This window comes from Loa loa (genome assembly GCF_000183805.2).
Source record: "Loa loa unplaced genomic scaffold supercont3.3, whole genome shotgun sequence".
Classification (NCBI taxonomy): Eukaryota; Metazoa; Nematoda; class Chromadorea; order Rhabditida; family Onchocercidae; genus Loa; species Loa loa.
The window spans coordinates 809090-827393 of NW_018108183.1; the positions used below are offsets into that span (position 1 = coordinate 809090).

Sequence of the window (18304 nt, forward strand, 5' to 3'; positions counted from 1 at the left end):
TTGACCAAATTCTGTTTTGCCATTATCAGTAATTGTAGGTAAGAGTGCAGCAATAAAGAGTTTAGTTTGGATCAAGAAAGGTAGAAAAGTTCTATGAATTCAGAATTGTATTTTGAAAAATGGTGCGATGAATCACTATTTTCTGTAGAATTGATAAATTTCTAGCAAAATGAAAGTGAAAATTTGCGATTGGTATTACAACTTGTGAAATTTTATTCGAAAAATATCTGCAAAAAGAAAAGAAAAATAACGGTTATTTTGCATTGAAGTTTCTTCGAAAGTTTGATGATTAATGGCAGAAACACCGTCATCATCGGCATCGACATTTAGTCCGACAGTTAATGATAGATCGATGATTGCGTACGATGCGAAGCCAATCCTGTTAGTTTGATTTATGTTTGTTATAATGTAATATTTTTATGCCTGCTACAGTAAGGTCTTGCCTAGGTATGATGTATATTAACATAGTACTTCAACTACAAGCAATAATTGATCTACTGAAACCTTTTTATGATTTGATATAACATTTTGGAACCCGTGAATAGATGCTGCGATGGACATGTGTGGAGTGTGTGTTTGTGTGTGTGTGTGTGTGCGTGCGTGTGTGTGTGTGTGCGTATGTGCACTGAAGTTCTTATCGTGAGTCAGTTTTAGGGAAAAGCTCGATGCTGGCGATTCTTTGAATTTCAAAGTCGGATATTTTTGACATTTGGAGTAGCGGTTCAATTTTAGTTTCAAAGAAATAAAGTTACTGTAGAAGTACTCTTTATTCTTTCGTTTTTCGAAAGTTAAAATTTTTTCCGCTCATTATCAAATATTCAGTTGTTTGCCTAGTACAATACAACCGACACCGTTGCCAGTTGTAAAACTGGAACTCAATACTAATTTGAATGTGCCACCACTCAATGCATGGTCTTCCGATACATACGATGATTCCTGGACAGAAATGGCGAACAGTTCAGAAACAAGCCATGGAACAGCGACTAGCACTGCCGCATCGGGGAATTTTTCGGGAAGTGGGGGTAGAAGCGGTATTGGACAGTGGCGTTTCAGTACTCGAATTAGAGATTGTTTCGAGAGGTAACTAACGAGCCATCGTTTAATATCTTTTCAAATCAGAATTAGGAATACAAATTTATCGGGACTATTCTCTACTTGACGTACGTGAGTTGCGTGCAGAGTGTAGTGCTCTGCAGAATTAGTTTTTCGGAAGAAGTTTAAATTTACGTTAAGCAATTTTCATTATAAAAGTCCCAGTTCACTATGCTTCAGGTTTAAAATATTTCTTTTTTATAATGTAGATATTTTGCAGTCTTCGTCTTGCTGATTGCTATATCGATGCTATAGTTGGTGGTATTGATGTCGTTGCTGAAGCTGAAACGTTGAAAAAACTAATTGCTACACCCTTCTCCAAACAACCACTAAATTTAATAGTTCACAAAATTGGAAAAACGCTACTGCTGGATAATTGTGCCTATCTGAAAAATGTAAATCTTTCGAACTTGGAAAAAAACGACTCAGAGATATTGAGTTTTTTAGGATTTTAAGTTCCGTATTTTCAGTATACCTATATGAATTCAACTGTTGGTATTTCTCCTGTGGCAGAATTTCTCAATTCTAAGTCTCAATGTCTTGTTGGTATTGCTGGTGCCAAAACAGGAACAGGAAGTACAACTGGTGATATCATTGCCGATATGCATCGAAAAATGATAACTGAAAGTTTGTACACTAGAAGGTAAGCAAGCTTACTCAAATCTTGTGGTCTTCAGTGCTAAATCTTTCGTAAAAAGGATTTCCACAATACTTTATTTAGCGAATAAAATTTTCTTTGCTTTTTGTATATTCGTTTTCTATGTTTACAGTTTGGCACCGCTGGATTATATGGCATCTACTGCAGAACCAGATATTCCTGTACAGACCAACAAAAGTATATTTTTCTCACACATATAGTTATTTTACACAATTTCTGGCTTATTTTTCCTTAATTTTTCTCAGATAATGGAAGTGAATCGTCAAAAATGGTTAACGAAAATGGTGGTTTACTCGATCCATTGGAAGACTATTTATACACAAAAATAAGAGTGGATGATGGCGAAGTAAATTATGTTTACTTATCCAAAAATTTAATATAAAGACAAAGACTGCTCCTTCATACTTGGATAAAGTCAGATAGCAATCTGAATAGTTTGAATTGAGATTTGGTGGAGGATGGAGGATTTTAACACAAACACAAAATAAGGAGTGGATAATGCTCATTGACCTAAACTATCAAGCACTCCTGATGAATTTGTATGCTTTTTTTTGTCTAGGTCGAACTGGATGCTTACGGTCGATTGTGGAATTTTTATGATCTCAATATGCTCGTTGATGTTAATTTACCCATATTTGGTTGCAAATCCAACCCATGTGTTACTCTACATCCCAAGTTAGTTCATCCACTTGTTATGTTGCACACCTGTTAGTTCTTTTATTTTTATTCAAAAAGAAGTGGTTTGGCAAATGATTTTTTTTTTTGTCTATTTGCAGAGATCTCAAACAACGCCCTATCAACTTTTTAACTGGTGTGGATTTGTATTTAGATCAATCAATGTGTAATGCACCTGAAGCATTACTTTGTTGGCATTTAGGTGGCTATGTAAAGGCAAGTTTTCATTATTTAAATATCATGCCTAATTTGTTGTCGCCTTGTTTAAAAGCATCTTTTTTTTTGCCCAAAGGAAAGGAAATTTTATGGATTGATATATTTAGATTTGATATCCAAGTTTCTATATCTATTCAACCATTTTACTCACTCATTTATTTTACGTTCAGGAGTATGAATTGATTCGAACAGAAGATATTCCACATTTGGAAAATTCAAAGTTTGATCCGCTTGTTTTGAGGAATGTTGCTGAAAATATTGTTGCATTCCTGCAGGACAAAGTTGCGCAGGAGGGGCACACATATTGGTTGTGTCATGGTAAGACACCTTTTGTGGAAGAGGCATCAATTGTTCATCAATAAAAAAATATGAGTGGGTCAAGAGAATAAAGGAAAAAGTTTTGAAATGAATGGATCAAGTGAGTAAAAGTTTTGGAAAGCTCTGTTCTTTTGTAAGATCATTCTTGCTTTAAATATTTATTTAACACAGACAAAGGAGACAATGATCGTGAACCAATGTTACGATTGTGGGATCTGACGCCGCTCTGTGGTGATCTGTTGGAAGATTCTACAGCTAATCCGTTTACGCTTAGTGTCGGAATACTTATCTATAAAGTAAGAAATCATTGGTTCACATCAGCTCTTAAAACATAGTTTCACATCTAATTCCAAATCCTCCAGTTTGATTTTGTCTGCTTACATTAACTTCATTTGAAATTTCTGTTCAAGAAATTTAGAATAAGAAATTCGGAATTATTCGGCCTCATTTGTTTCCTAAGGAAAACCGTCCTCTATCTTGTTTACGTGCCGTAAATAGTGACAAAATAAAGTAACGAGTTCGTCACTACTTTGATTGAAGATTTTTTGATTATGATTTTGATCCAATTTCTTTTGCATTTTTTTTTATTTCCAGGTAGCTCGTAATCTTATGCGTCGTTCAGCGCATAGACGCCCAAAACGTATTGCTAATGCAGCATTTCGTCTGTTGAATGTATGCTTAGGTATTATTGATCGTAAAAAACATCCGCAGGTTGGTTTATTGTTACTGTTGTCAATTTTATTTATTCCTTAGTTCCAAATCATATTAGTGTAGGAAGATATAATTAATTTATGGGGGCATTTCTCGAACATTGTGTTGTCAGTATCAAATATGATTTTCTAATTCTATTTTTTAATGTTGGCTTCTTTCTCTTTTGCATTAAAATGAGGTTTAAATCTAATTTGATATCACGACTATAACCGATTACACGAATACCCAATAACATGAATGTAAGTGATTCTTGCATTAGAATTGGCTTTGCTGAAATAGTTAATTTACTCTATAGTCTACATTTTATTTAGATAGTAGCATGTGTATACTATTTACTGGCCAACTTATATCTTTCATATGGTTGTGACGCAGTAAAACGTACTGCTGGTCAAGAAGAGGAGATGGAACGTGCCGAACCTCAGTGGACCTACGATGATAGGTGGCAGCGCGAATACGGTGAAGAATATGCCAATTATGCGGCTATTTCGGTGAGAATTAAGAAATGTTTGAATAAAATTTACATAAATGGACATGAAAAAAGAAAATGATGTTTTGTGGATTAATGTTTTATGGATTAATTGCAATCTTATTCTTTTCAGGTAAAGTTGTGTCATTAAGTTTTGTAATTGAATTCGATCTACTTTTAATGCACAATTCAACGATTTTAGTTTGTTTAGATTAAGGATTTGATAATGAAGCTGGATGATATATCTGATCTGATAAAATTGGGAGATTATATTTATAGACTTTTGTTCCTTTGAAATCATTTATTTACAGATTGAGTCATTGATGAAGACACGTTACACAGCTAGTAAAGGTGAGAAGCCACCAAAGTTGCGCACGCTACCGAACTGCGCAACCAAGGAAGACTGCTGTAAGGAAGCCCTAGAACATTGCTTGGAGGCTAGTTCATTTTCATCGCAAAAACTATAAACTTGGATAATATGAAAATGAAAACTGAAAACTGATAATGACGCTACTTCACTACTTTCCTCTTAGGCATTAGGATCATTTAATAGCAGAAGGATACCACAAATTTTCGCTGACTATATATGCCCTGGGATGAATGACTTGTGCGGAGTATCTAGGGATGGCATGCTAATGTTTTCACTGATCAAATTATATTTATTATCATTCTTTTACGTACATATTTTTATTCATGTGTAGGGTTTACGATATATGGATTTATTTGATCAAATGGAACAAGAGGCTCAGCGGTTGGGAAAACCTTTGCCTGATCCGATGTCTTTCATTCGAGACATGGGTGCGAACATTGATCATGGGAGAGGCTAGTGCAGCTGCTATTCATTGTTTATTCCTTCACTATTCATTTTTTTTTCTCCCTTATCATCTCTTCCGTTTGAGAATGTCCCCTGATTACCTGATCATTCGAAACTTGAACTATATTGAATGTCTTGATGAACTGTTGAATATTTTTTCATTTTTTTTAAACTGTTTATTTGTAGAAGAAGCAGACGCAATGCTTAAAGTAGATATCCGCTCCATATTGTTCATTCGCGCTGGGAGTGCTTATCGGATGTTGGCTGATAGTTCGTTTCTTTTGTCAAGATATGGCCGAACATTGAGATTTGCACGTGTTGGGCTGTACTGCTGTCGTTAGTGCTTACTTTTGCCATGTGAAGTAAAAATCAGCAAGAATGCTTGATGTCAGAGAGAACTTGATGTAACTGATTTGAGCTGCATGTAAACCACTATTCCATAATGATTCATAGAAATGTTGTTAATTGCTTCACTTCTGCTCACATTTTTATTCGAGTTATTTGAGTGTAGGTTACACTGGTCGACTATAAGCAGTACTAGCCGGAAAATTTAAAATAGTACACTGCAATAAAAGAAACTGTGTTATAATTTAACATACCATATGCATATGCGATTAACACAAACAACAATCGAACAAGAATAACTAAGCGTAATAAGGGAATCGGGTATAAATCCAAACATAATTATATATTTTAAAATTCATCTTGGAGGTATTTATGAGCTTAAAGATCAGTAAATTTAGTTGCTCAATTTATTTGCCTGTCACTTCCTGCACTAGTTTTATTTTTTTTTTTTCAGCAACAAACCTCAGTAGTAATTTATTGACGAAGAAATAATTAGTTAGTAGTTGCTTACTAATTCACATTATTTCAGTTGCGGTGTTGGCGTTGAATGCGGGTCTAATCTCCGGTCATGCTCAACGAAATCTAGCCACAGCACGAGCTTTACTTCCTGCAATGATGTGTCATATTGCGGAAGCTCTTGGAAGCATCGCATGTAGTTCACTGCCAGTTAAAGATCAGGCTAAGGTAAGATTCATTTGTGCTGGAGGAGTCAAAAGTGGTAATCAAATAAAGAAGTTATGCACATAATCCATCTATCTTAGATTTTCAGAGTTTAGTTTTTTGAAAGGACTAAGATGTTTTATCTCTAATTTTATAGTTTAATCAATTCTTCTCCAGGCCGATCTGAAACGTTGCTATCGTGACAAACAAATCAAAGCACAGGCATTAGATTGCCTTAATAATAATCATGGTAAGCCGTTTTTAACTTTATTTTTTATAGTGAACAGTGTTAATTCGGTGATGTTTGCATGACTATTTTATTAAGGTTTATACTCGGCATTTTCTCCTGGTGCTACTGCTGCAACAACTCAACTGTCTTCATCACTTGATGAGTTTGGTGACAATGATTCAGAAGTACAAGAAGCGAGAGATATAACACAGTTCAAAGAAGTTGGATACCATGACTCTACTGAAAGGGACATTCAGATTAAAACCAACTCTTTTACCGTTCCCACAGCTGCTGCCAATTTAAATCCTGCTATTTATGCTGGAACCTGTGAAGCATCTCTTGCAAAAGTCTACAAAAGCGATAAAAGTAGTGTTTGCTTTTTTTTATAGTTTATGGAAATTCCCATCCCATTTGCGATGAATTGAAGCATAATTTTTGAGCACATTCTGACTTGTATAATATGACACTGCTACTTAATCTCTGGATACGGCAAAATTTACCACACGTCTGGGTTATATCTAGCAAAGAAGACAAATAAGAGATTGTGATAAAGTTAAGAAAGCGTTGGAAGTGCTAGAATATGAAAATGCATAGCATGAAACAAAACTGATAAAAATGTAAGCATTTCAGTTTTCTAACTGAAATGGAATATTTCTGGGATATTGCAAACTTGGTGTTGTCACAGGCGTAAGTTACCGAATAGTGATCCTCAGAGACTCACGAGGAGCAGGGAAGATAGGAAACAAATTTCATGAGAAAATATCATTCCAAAATTTGCAGATTCCGTTCCATTCCTGTAAAAAACGAATTGTAATTTTTTGGATATACTTTGCTGTATACAAAGATTTAGGTGATTTGTGAGAAATTATAAAAATGAATTGATAGTAGGGAAATGGAGAAATTTTTTTCATTTATTCAATCAATAAATATCATTTTTATTAACACAATATTTAAAATTGTATTCAGTGATCTTGGTTCCATAGCATGTGAAAAGTTACTATGTTTCACAATGCTTTGAGTCGTATTTTCATTATTGTTTTAACTATACTGGAAGTATGTTTTATGCATTTATGACTTCAAATAATGTGAGATAGTGAGCGTATATGCAAATTCTTTTACAGAGGTAGGAATATTGAAAAATTTTCCTAGAATGTAGAAAAGAACTCTCTCACGATATCAGCAAGTTGGAATGTCACCCACGTCATCCAGTACTCAGTGCAACGCCAAGCAGGATCTTTGTTGGCATTTTACCTTTTGCTGTGAAATTATTCCGCAGATTATTTCCTCCAAATTCTAGGATATTTTCAGTTCGACCATACAGTTGGGCATTCCCGAAAACTTTCCACATGCCATTTGTCGATCTATTGGCTATTTCGAAACGTGCTGCCACTGTAGCTATTGCAACGGGTAAAAAAATTGGTAAGTCATAAAACTTGACTGTTTTCATAACTGCAAAATTTTGCAGAAATTGGAAATTCACCTTTTCTGTTTATTTCTGTTTTTTTTTCTTTTGTAGTTAGCAATTTTTCTAGACTGATCATATTTTATAGCTCCAATGTCTCTATTCCCACCAACAGCGAATGCCATTCTTTATCCGGATCAGTTAGCTCGTCGTTTGGGTAATTTGAAGAATGTTTTGGCTGTGCATCATATAGAACGTCTTAAAGACTTCGTACAACGTGCGGCACAGAAAGGAACAAAATTGTTTACTGATAAAGGTAAATATTTCTATTTGTTCACTTATTACCTCATTTATGCATCCCTTGATCTGGTTAATGGTTCTTTTTCGACACTGTGGGAGTAAGGGTTATTTCCTCTGCAAAATATAAAGATCAAGGGAAATTCTGTTTTAAAAAAGATTTTCTGTCGAAGCGGACCAGAAGCAAAGGCAGTTATTTGCTTGTTTCCAGAAACAATGCGACAGTATATAGCAATGGATGTTGATGCACTAGATACTGCAAATGATACTTCATGTAGAGCAATAAGTATTATGGAACCAGAAGAAATGGTTGAGAAGACGGTGAAAGCTGGTAAAGAGTTGCTTCTGCAGGTATCGCACAAAATAGTTATATCTCCATTTTCACAAATTACAAGTTTAATTCTGCTAAAGATTTACACTTTCTTTTGACGGCAAATCGAGAACTTCTGCGTTCAAGAAATTTCTAGGGTATTTCGCTATTTGCTTTGGTTGGTGATCGCGTCAACGAGGCATTTTTACTGTCAAATATTGGCCAGCTGTACCGTTTGCAATTACACTGCCAAATGTATTTTACTGATTTCAATTTACCATATGATCCGGAGAAAGAGAAGAACTATGTTTTACAGGTTCATATGGGTTTTTTATTCTCACAATGGTTTGAATTTGTGATCTGGGAGGCAGGAAACAATTTTGCTCTAAATTTTTGAGACAAATATATATTTCTTTATTTACATTATTTACTCGGTCATACTGCCTTTTATCACTTTAATTTGCAGGCAATCGAGCACTATCAGCGAGCGCTGACTACTATTGCTGATTTTCGAGGCACTCAGTTCCCATTATTTGAAAGTATTAGTAAGGATTTGGCTGGTATTTACCTCACCTATGCAGTGAGGCTTCAAGACAATGTACAACCCGGAATGATAGAAAGCCATCCTGAAAAGGTAACTCTGTGTTTTGATAGACACTTAATTGAATAAAGAGATATTGAAAACTGGTTTTAATTAAAACTATATTGATTCTTAATTTTCTGAATATTGAAATTGCGTCTCTAATTTTCGTCGTATTGTTTTATTTATATTGTGAATTCGTTGCTACAAGTGTTTAAGCAAGCTTACTTTTTCGAGTTGTAATATTGTCAAAATTTGTGTTCCATTGCATTTATCTAGATGTTTTATAGATGACTGTTGAAATACATGAATTTTTGGCTCGTGCTCAATCAGCTTACACCTTGATTCGTGATTCTATGAGATGCTCTCCAAAGATGCATTCTGTAGCGGATCGGTGTATCATTGAAATAATGTTTCGGTTCGGTAAATTATTTCAGCATGCAGCGGTAGGTTTTATTTATAGTGTTAATTTGCTAGTGCTGCACTGTAATTGTTCAAATTTTTGGAGCGATTCGATGAATTATTTAGAACTATTGTATGCTGTCAGTAATCACCTCATAAGCATTGGGATTGACCATATACTTGCATGAGATTTCTCTGCCTTTGGAAATAGTTGTTTGTCTTCTCCAACCACTAACTTAACAGTGTTTCATTTTTTCTGCTATGGGAAAAACGCATCTCACTTTTGCAAACTGATTTGAGTTATGCATATTTCCTGCTCCAATTATTCTTATAATCCCATGCTGATATGCATTAGACCTTTTATCATTCATTTTTTCGCTGTTATAGCAGCAGCACGGCACTATTGGCTTATCTCGTAAGAGAAAAGATTATGAACGACAAGCGATCGAGCATTATACGGCATGTTTCAACTATGTGGTAGAGAAGATTACTAGAGCTACAAGAACTACAAGGACAAAATCACCCAAAAAGCAAGAAAAAGTATGTCTCCGAGAATGTATAGTAGCCTTGAGAGCTGCTCTCGAGAGTACAAAATGTTCAGGTCTGTTTATTTTTCAATATTCTCTTCTGATAAATTGTGAACTCATGAAATTTCATAAGTTCTTGAAGTGGAAAATTTTTCTGAACTCCAAAGTTTTCACTAGTAGCAGCACGACACTATTGACATATTTCATGTTTTTAAATCTGCAGGAAGAAATTTGCTTGTTACTTGATTTTAATAGAAGGTTTTCTATTTTCAATTATTTGGATATTTTCAGATATCAATGCACCTGCTAGTACTGTCGATGCACGCATCAAACGTTCACGTCGATCATTAGCTGCATTGTTCTTAGCAACTCAGCCATTAATGCAGCATCTGCAAACGTCACTTTCTGCTTCAGAGGAAGAGAGGAAAGAATTTTTTGTTAGTATTTTCTAATTCAATATTGTGAATGTAACTTTTGATATTGAGCATTTTGGATGTGAAGGAATTTTTTTGTCTTTTTCACCTTAGTTTTAGCATAAATCATTGGAATAATGGTAAAAAATCGGCATGTTACTAAGGAGTAATGAAATGTTTTCATTCAGTTTTGATTAATTTTATGTGTGAATTTATAAGCGCATGAAGCATACACTATATCACTTCAACAGTATAAACAGATCCACTTGATTGGGCGAGCATAAGTAGCTAGAGCTACACATTTTTCATCCGAAAAAGAATACGTAATTTTATAATTTTTTACTTTCGGTAGTTCCGATCTTATGGCGTTAATCAAACAGCTGTTTTTTGCTGTTATTTTGTTTGTATCTTTGGGTACTTATCCCACTGTATTAGAGTTACTCACATCCCACCAAAAATTGCTCAGCTTTGGACTCATTCTCTAACAGGTGTGATGTTTTTGTAGCACTATACAAGAGATTTTGCTTCTGAAGCTCTTAGATGATGTTGTTTGCAAGAAAATTCATAGATCTTTAACTCATTTTTTTTTGCAGGAAGATGATTCTTTAATGGATCTTAACAATTATCGCGAAACATTATATCTCTTTGTCCAGTATGTCCGAAATGTCGTCAAAGATGCTTTGCAGGTATGGAAGATTTATTTTCAGGCAATTTGATTACTCCTTTTACTTCTCTTGATTAGTTTTCACCATATCCTTAATTTAAATTGCAGTGTTTGGTAGGACGCTGTAATTCAAAAGTGCTGAATCTTTGGAAGAATATTTATCGGTTGCTACTGCAAATTGAGATTGCAGGCGAAGGTTGTAGCTTGCCACAGTGTCTGCTACAACTGATTGATTGTGCAAAGCATATAAATAGTTACTTCGAGAACTCCGAATTATGATGCATTTTTTCTCAGTTTCATTAACATTGCGTAGTTTTGCTTGTACATAATTATGCCAAAGATAAAAGTGCAGAAGTGCATCATTGAGTGCAGTCTTTCTGCAAAGAAAAGAAAGGTAAGGTTTTTTACTGTCGCTGTCACCATGACAACACTTTCTCCATTCCTACCAAAGCATTAAATACTATGAAATGGTTATGCGACAGTTAGTTGATGCTTCGAGACTTCATCGTAATAGTGACTTTTTATCGTTTCGTTAATTTGCTTACCTTTTGGGGCTGTAATATGCCCTTATAGGAATCTCGAGAGTGTTTTATGCATCCTAATTGTTTTACCTGCTATTCAAATTTGCCATTGTTAATTTTTCGTTCTTTCCTACATTTTTTAAAGGTTGTTCAAGTGCAACAGATGAGGCTTTCGTAGTATTCAGTTACAGCTTTATTCATATCATAATTCCCTTACATAACCTGATACCGATATCTCAGTTTTTCTCTCTTTCCTTGACCATGGAATCTTTTCACATTCTGGTTTGTTCAGATGAACCCACGTTTTTCAAATAGTTTTATTTGTTGAGTGTTATTGAAATTTACTTGTTCCTCTTCATTATATCTGTCCTATCTTCATTCATTTTCCTTTCTCTCAAATATATTACGGGCGTAATGCATTGAACGCAGTTTCCTTTTCTGTATACACATGTGCCTTTGAAATATGACAAACGAAGCAGGAAACAGTCTATTCATGTTGCCGTTGTTTACTCTTTTATGTACTTTTATGCAAATTTATTTACTAAAGGAGTTATTTTTATTTATTAATTTAGATGTTACGATGATTTCGAGGCCTTGAAATTAATTAATACAATATCAGAAAAAAAAATATGAAGAGAGTCACATAACAATAAAAGAAATAAAAGGGAAGAAAATGGAGAAAGGCACAACAAAATTTGCCTTATATGAAACTTGATACGGCCAAGTATCTCTGAGCAATAAACATAATGCAGGTTAGTATGCGGCAGAAGCGGGGTGTCCCACCTAGGATTATCAGCTGAATGGTCGAGCGCATCAAGTAACGGGATATCTTTCAATCTTGATCACCATCTGTTCATCTACATGAACATCCCTTGCCTAGGTAAAGGACAAGCTTGACTGGAATGTGTTCACTGTCATTAGGTAATCGGTGTATTTGAAAAAAGACTCCAAAAAACGATCAATTATGTATATCGGATGTTATCGAGAGTATCGTACTAAATATGAACCAGTAATCGATGTGTCAGACACAGATACAAACAAGCATTTAGGATGTGGACGAATGGGCAAGCACAAGGCATTTACCGTATAATATGATTTGATGTAGGGTCGGTTCAACCGATAATTTATCCATCTACCTATGCATATAACGATGCTTGTCAGGTATACATCAAATTTCATAGGACAAGAACTGAGCTGTTGGCTTTCCTACTGTCCCTTCTTCACTTCAGCACCGTTCAATAATGATGTGCATATACAATCCTGGCCAGTATAACTTCACCAACCTAACACTGAAAGGTTTCTATGGTAGTGCTACTACTTGTGTTAACAACCTCCTTTCATTCTTTTTTATTCAGAAATCCGATATATTATTCTGGTAATGCCTCATTAATATAGGTACGATCTGTAATCAACTGACTCCCTATCGTAAAGAATTAGGAACACTTATCGTTCTTCAGATGAATGCTTAACCATAACATGTCCTGTATAAAGTCAGTGAATATGCAATTTTCATCGAGGGAATTCAGGTGATCCTTCGGATAAACAAGAGCTGGAGAAGGATAGCTGCACGGTATACAGTCACGGTATGTAGTTTTGTAACTTTTCAGGAAGATCCGAAACATTCTGGATAAAATTTGCAATCGGAGCTCCCAAACCAGTCTTACTATGAAGCAATTGTTTTAAGAAAAGTTCCAAACATTTTAGAATAAATATCAAAAACAAGTGTTACTGAAAGAATTTAACAGGATAGATGTAAAGGAAACAAATGGTAATGACAGCTTCGATTATGGATAATTGGATATGGAGGAGGAAGCTAATATGATATGATAACAGGCTGTATAGCTGTCAGCATTCCGTTTTCCTGTAAAAACACTGCAGAATGAGTTGGCAAGCACTTCTTCACGGGAATAAAGGGCTTAAATTATTACTTCATGATGACCTCTAGATTGAATATGCTTCCCATCCTAATCAAAAGACAAGAATTTTCCACTGTGCCTTAGACGTATCGGGAGAAAGAGTGAAAGCGATTTCCCATCAAGAATGTTTATTCACTTATGCCCACTAATCAGCACTGCTAAAGCATTTCATGTTCGTTTGGCGTGTTGCACGTTATTCTGAATAGCCAGATAGCACGTCTACAAAGTGAAAATGTGTCACATGAACTAGGATGGTGACGCTTTTTATGGTGGAAACCCTCCTTCACAGAACTGAGACAACACTTTTTCAGAACGACTCATACATTAATGTAGGATTTGGTAACGGTGGAAGTACGCGTTCTATGTCCCTAATTGTATTTAGTGGCAGATCAGTTATGGTATTTCGGCGATCTTTTGAGCTGGTAGGTTCACGCTGTTACGTGTACTTGACGGACGTGTTTACTGTCCCTATGGTAGGAGACGTGGAAGGATTGCTACATCTAAATTACAATTAATAATTATTGTAATAAAGTTGTTGGTTCCAAAAAATCTGATTGGATTGTTGTGAAGGGATCGCTTACGTAACCATCGAATTTAATACTGAATTCTTTTTATATTAATGCAATATCACAACTAATGTTGACTAAGTAATTGGCGTTTACAGTGTTGCTCTTGCGTCCTAAAACGTTATAATGGTTGATTCTGCATTTTTATCTTAGCTTCTAGAGTGATAGATAAAGTTGACAATAGGGGGACAACAATTCTAAATGCTAGTATAATTTCAGTTAATTTAATCTAACACACCTAACTTAAATTTCTCAGGATGGAGATACCAGTTGCTGAACAAGTTGTTTTACATTGAATGTAACAGAGTTTGAAAATGAACTGAGGATTGTATGTTATAGATTCTGCAGAGTTAGGCTTGTTCTATACTATCTGCAGAAAGCTAGATTTGCAATGCTCTAGCATCACACATGTTTGGTTGCTGTGCAGGTGTCACATTGTACTGACTTGCTGTTGCCATGCTGACATAATCCAAAGCACGGAAAGCCATTCTTAGATGTTCAAGCGATAGTGAATTTATTCTGGAGAGGGCCGTATACGGTCTGTTAATAGGGTGTGTCCTTAGTGATTTGCTGCAGTGTTTAGAGTTAACAGCTAAGAAGATAAACCCGAGATATAATTGTTATAATAGTATCCTATGGATACTGTTAACCATAGTGACCGGAGAATTCGCCTGATTTAAAAAGTCTTACCGTGAAAATTCGCAAAGCAGTAAGTGCTGTTGTGTTTTGATGTCCCCAACTGACGAATGCTAAGATGATTTCTGTCTTCCTCACAAGCGCGATTGTAAATCCAGCTGTATATTATAATGGGTTAGGCTACAGAAGTTAATTATGAAGAAAACAGTCTACAGATCAGCAGTGCGTGTTTACTTTATTTTGGTATAGTGTCTGAAGAACGAGTTGAGAGTAAAGTGAAGTGAAAATAAAGTGGTACTTTTATTTTCGATATTACCTTGAGATTAGGCGATGCGGCATCCGGTTTTTCTGAGATTTCTTGTAACTCGTATATACTGCATTCCAGATTAACTGAAGATGAAGTGTTAGTATTACTTCACTCATTTCCTACTTCAACAGTTTTTATCTAATGGTTTACAGATCAGTGACTTATTCAACTGTATGTTATATCCATTATCATGATTCCCTTCCTGTCTCTATATCCCTTTTTATCTTATTTCCTTGAGCAGTACAAAGGCCAGGACAGTCAGTAGCTTCATATGTGTGTTCTTCGTGGATAAGTACACCTCGTTGTATTGATTGAGATATTCGAAGCACCATGTGAAGCTGCTCTCTGACTTTGGATGAATTCCTTATTTGTCAGAATCTCTTTTATTTCGACCCATCAGTCTGCTTGTTTTTATATTTTAAAACGAAATTTACACCCACTATCGTGTACGCTGCAAAAGTACTTCCTGGTTGTCAACATCAAACGATCAATATAAGATTTGGAAACAAATTTTGCTAGTCCATAAAACGGTAAAGGGGATGTTACAGAAAATGTGGTATATATGAGCCCAGGAAGTAGTAAATTTTCGAAACAGACCTTTTTAAAATGGAAAATTTTTATCAAAATTTCATTACTAAGACCTTATAGAATAGTCAAATAATACTGTGTCGTTTTCTCACAGTAAATATGCAAGGAGACGTACAGTAATGAACTTTAAGCAAACACTTCTTATTATTTTTTAGTTTTTAAATTCCTAAAATTTGTGTTAGTACTTGCTGTCACTAATTCTTTCATATCTGCTCTTCAATATAATAACATTAACTTCTTATCACAAACATGATTACTCTTCTGCTAAATCTATGAATTCAGGTGCAGCAGTTATTGACTTCTTTGCTTTCCTTTTACTTGCAAATGCAACCTAATCGGTATCAAAAAATAGAGAGGGCCATTAGAAATATGCTGTGTTCTAGCAAGAATTTTATCACTATCAGTTGGTTTAATAAAGACCGCTATAATTGGCGGTACAAGCATCTCGTTACAGATTAGCTCGAAGTTCATGCTGTTTCGGTCCACTTCGTTGTTGTTATGTCAAAAAACTATGGCACGAGCTAAAAACAACCGCAAATTTCCTACGGTACATCGCTAGCTTCTCTTTTTACGATCAATCTCTTAGGATTCAACTACAGTTTTCAGCTCATCTATTCGAAACACCCGCTGTGCTTATTCAGATGAAATTAGCAGTTCATTCCCTCCAAACAACTAGCAACCCACCGATTTGCGACTCACTAACTCCTAAATTTGCGATTTACTAACTCAGATTTGCGACCCATCACTGCTACTCGCCAGAAGTGTTGTACTGTGAACTTCATTGTATATTGATGCGATTCATCGCAACAGAGAGATGCTTCACTATACCCCACCAAACTGTTTATCAGAGTAAAGAAGTCTTGTAACTAAGTTTGATTCACTGTGAAGTTACTGTACTTTATTTTCAGTTTCCAATCAGCGACGTATTGGAGTTAAATGTATCCTCTTTTATTATCTTTATCTATCGTCGATGAATGAGTTGCTTAGCAATAATATTCCAATGAAACATCAAGCCAAGAAATGTGTCTATGTTTGACTTGAGGCAATCTCATTTAAAATAATATTAACTCGAATTGCAGAATAAGCTTTTTATTTTCTTTTAGTGATTGTGAAATTGAGCGACTTATGTGCTGAACGATGGCTGAAAAATCATATGGTAGTCTTATTAATAGCAATCCAATGTAATCCTGTTAATCTCCGGATCAATTTGTGTTTTCTGTTTACGCCAATCGAATGCAAATTTCCTGATCGGAAGAACTAGAAATACATGAATAATTGCGTTTTTGATCATTTTTAGTATGATCGGCTGATTTAAAAAAAGGTTGATGTCACTAGAAGTGGTGATTTGCTGTTCAAATAATGGCTATTAATTCACAAACGAATGCTACACAGATATCGACACAAATATCACAAAATATACCAGTGTTTGTATTTCACATCACTGGTACAAATTACAGGAGTTTTATGAGATGAGAAACTGTAGGTGAGAGAGCTTTATGAAATGCATCCCTATCCGAAATATTTTGGAAGTGGAACCCGCTTTGTGGCTCGCTAAAGGTGGAATGTTATCCTTTTAGCTGACAAATTTCATTTCTCCTTCTTTCCTTCTCTCCTTCTCCTTGAACAAACAGAATATTAGAGAGCTGTAATCATCTTTCGCATGGTGGTAAATAAAGATTCTCAGTTCCAAAATGTTTTCCTATGGATTTAAAATTTCGTGGCGACAGAAAAGCCTTTAGAGTTGAGTGTAATGGGATGAATAAGTATTTATAAATAATATAAATAAAATTTTCAGGTGTCTTGCGCGTCTTTATCCAAAATTGAAGAAACGAAATACAACGGTACCATTGTTCAAAATTGGTGACATTGTTGCGGAACGATGGATTATAAGCGTATGTCTTATTTGCAAGAACTTTAAACAGGTTTCATTTCGACAAATCCAGCCAAGGTTTCTGCTAGAACTTCCGATCTCTTGGCTAAGTGGATAGTGACACAAAAAAAGGTTGGATATAGGTGCTACTCTATCAGTTAAGTTTCTAATCGTGAAGATGTTTGATGACTGAACGAGAATTCATGCTGAAATGCAAACGTTTGTGCTAATTTCGAAAATACACTCGTATCGATTGGCAAAAAAAAGAAAGAATTGTTCGACAGTGATTTCAAAATGAAAGTCAGAAAGTGTCTGTTTGTCATTTGTAGGGGCTAATAGGCCGTGGTGGATATGGTCAAATTTTTTTTGCTGTTGATAGCCGAGGCGAAGAGGTGAAAGGAGTAGCCATAAAAACAGAACTAAAAATGCGAAAAGGCAGAGTAGCTAAACGAATGATTTTGGAACAAAAAGTTAGCATTCTTTCAAGAAGTCTGTTGAATTCTCAGCCATAACCATGATGTAGCATTCATTTATTTCTTCGATATTTTTGATAGGTATTACTTCGATTACAAGGACGAGCACATGTTCCACTTCTTTGGGGAAGCGGCTCTACAAATAGAGTTAATTATATAATTATGCAATTGTTATCACAGAGTGTAAACGACATTAGAAAGCAAAGTCCGTTTAAACGTTTCTCACGTCCTACTATGGCTCGCATTGTCATACAGGTTTAAGCATACCTTGGCTTTTTTCTTTATATGATATCAAGCGTTTTTGCATAAGTGATTCGAAAGATATACTTCCAATCAGATTGTTATTATCGTGTAAGGCAAGTGTTTCTACGAAAATTCCTCATATTAAATACTGTTCCATTAATTAATCAGTCAATAATAAAGGAGAGTGCGATATAAAGAGTAATAAACTGTTCAAAAATATTTACTTGGCCAACCAATACGCAACAATTAGCTTGGGAAATGTATTCAGCAACTCCCTAGACTCACCTAGTTGCTACTTTCGCGACATTCAGATGGGAATATCCGTATAAAGTTGCCAAATGTATTTCTAACATACTCATCCATTTATCAACGATCCCCAACAGCTTATTTAGTTATTACCAAAAT

The 18304-nt window shown here is 35.2% G+C and overlaps 3 protein-coding genes across 3 annotated transcripts in view; all 3 read left to right on the forward strand.

Annotated features, from left to right (window-relative positions):
* The first annotated feature begins 263 nt into the window (after positions 1-263).
* LOAG_16442 (hypothetical protein) lies at positions 264-11578 on the forward strand. The gene is made up of 28 exons (XM_020449094.1): positions 264-381; positions 823-1080; positions 1313-1487; positions 1563-1735; positions 1863-1927; positions 1996-2096; positions 2310-2425; positions 2527-2635; positions 2812-2959; positions 3131-3255; positions 3554-3670; positions 3982-4158; positions 4448-4573; positions 4838-4958; positions 5137-5286; positions 5825-5979; positions 6133-6205; positions 6281-6550; positions 7493-7603; positions 7735-7902; positions 8095-8234; positions 8351-8509; positions 8660-8827; positions 9064-9219; positions 9563-9776; positions 9994-10139; positions 10709-10801; positions 10888-11578. The coding sequence occupies exons 1-28, from the start codon at positions 293-295 to the stop codon at positions 11056-11058; spliced, it is 4074 nt and encodes a 1357-aa protein (XP_020307467.1). The 5' UTR covers positions 264-292; the 3' UTR covers positions 11059-11578.
* Positions 11579-12264: 686 nt separating this feature from the next.
* On the forward strand, positions 12265-12969 carry LOAG_06071 (hypothetical protein; the record flags this gene model as incomplete). Its single annotated transcript, XM_003141607.1, has 4 exons — positions 12265-12384; positions 12530-12596; positions 12827-12883; positions 12908-12969. The coding sequence occupies 4 exons, from the start codon at positions 12265-12267 to the stop codon at positions 12967-12969; spliced, it is 306 nt and encodes a 101-aa protein (XP_003141655.1).
* A 3703-nt stretch (positions 12970-16672) lies between these two features.
* LOAG_16443 (serine/threonine protein kinase) overlaps positions 16673-18304 on the forward strand; it is a gene marked incomplete at its 5' end in the record, with an annotated part of 4278 nt that continues 2646 nt past the window's right edge. Inside the window, 3 exons of the mRNA XM_020449095.1 lie at positions 16673-16737; positions 17109-17205; positions 17513-17653. Of these exons, the coding sequence (XP_020307468.1) occupies positions 16673-16737; positions 17109-17205; positions 17513-17653 (303 nt within the window). The remainder of the gene's footprint in view (positions 16738-17108; positions 17206-17512; positions 17654-18304) is intronic.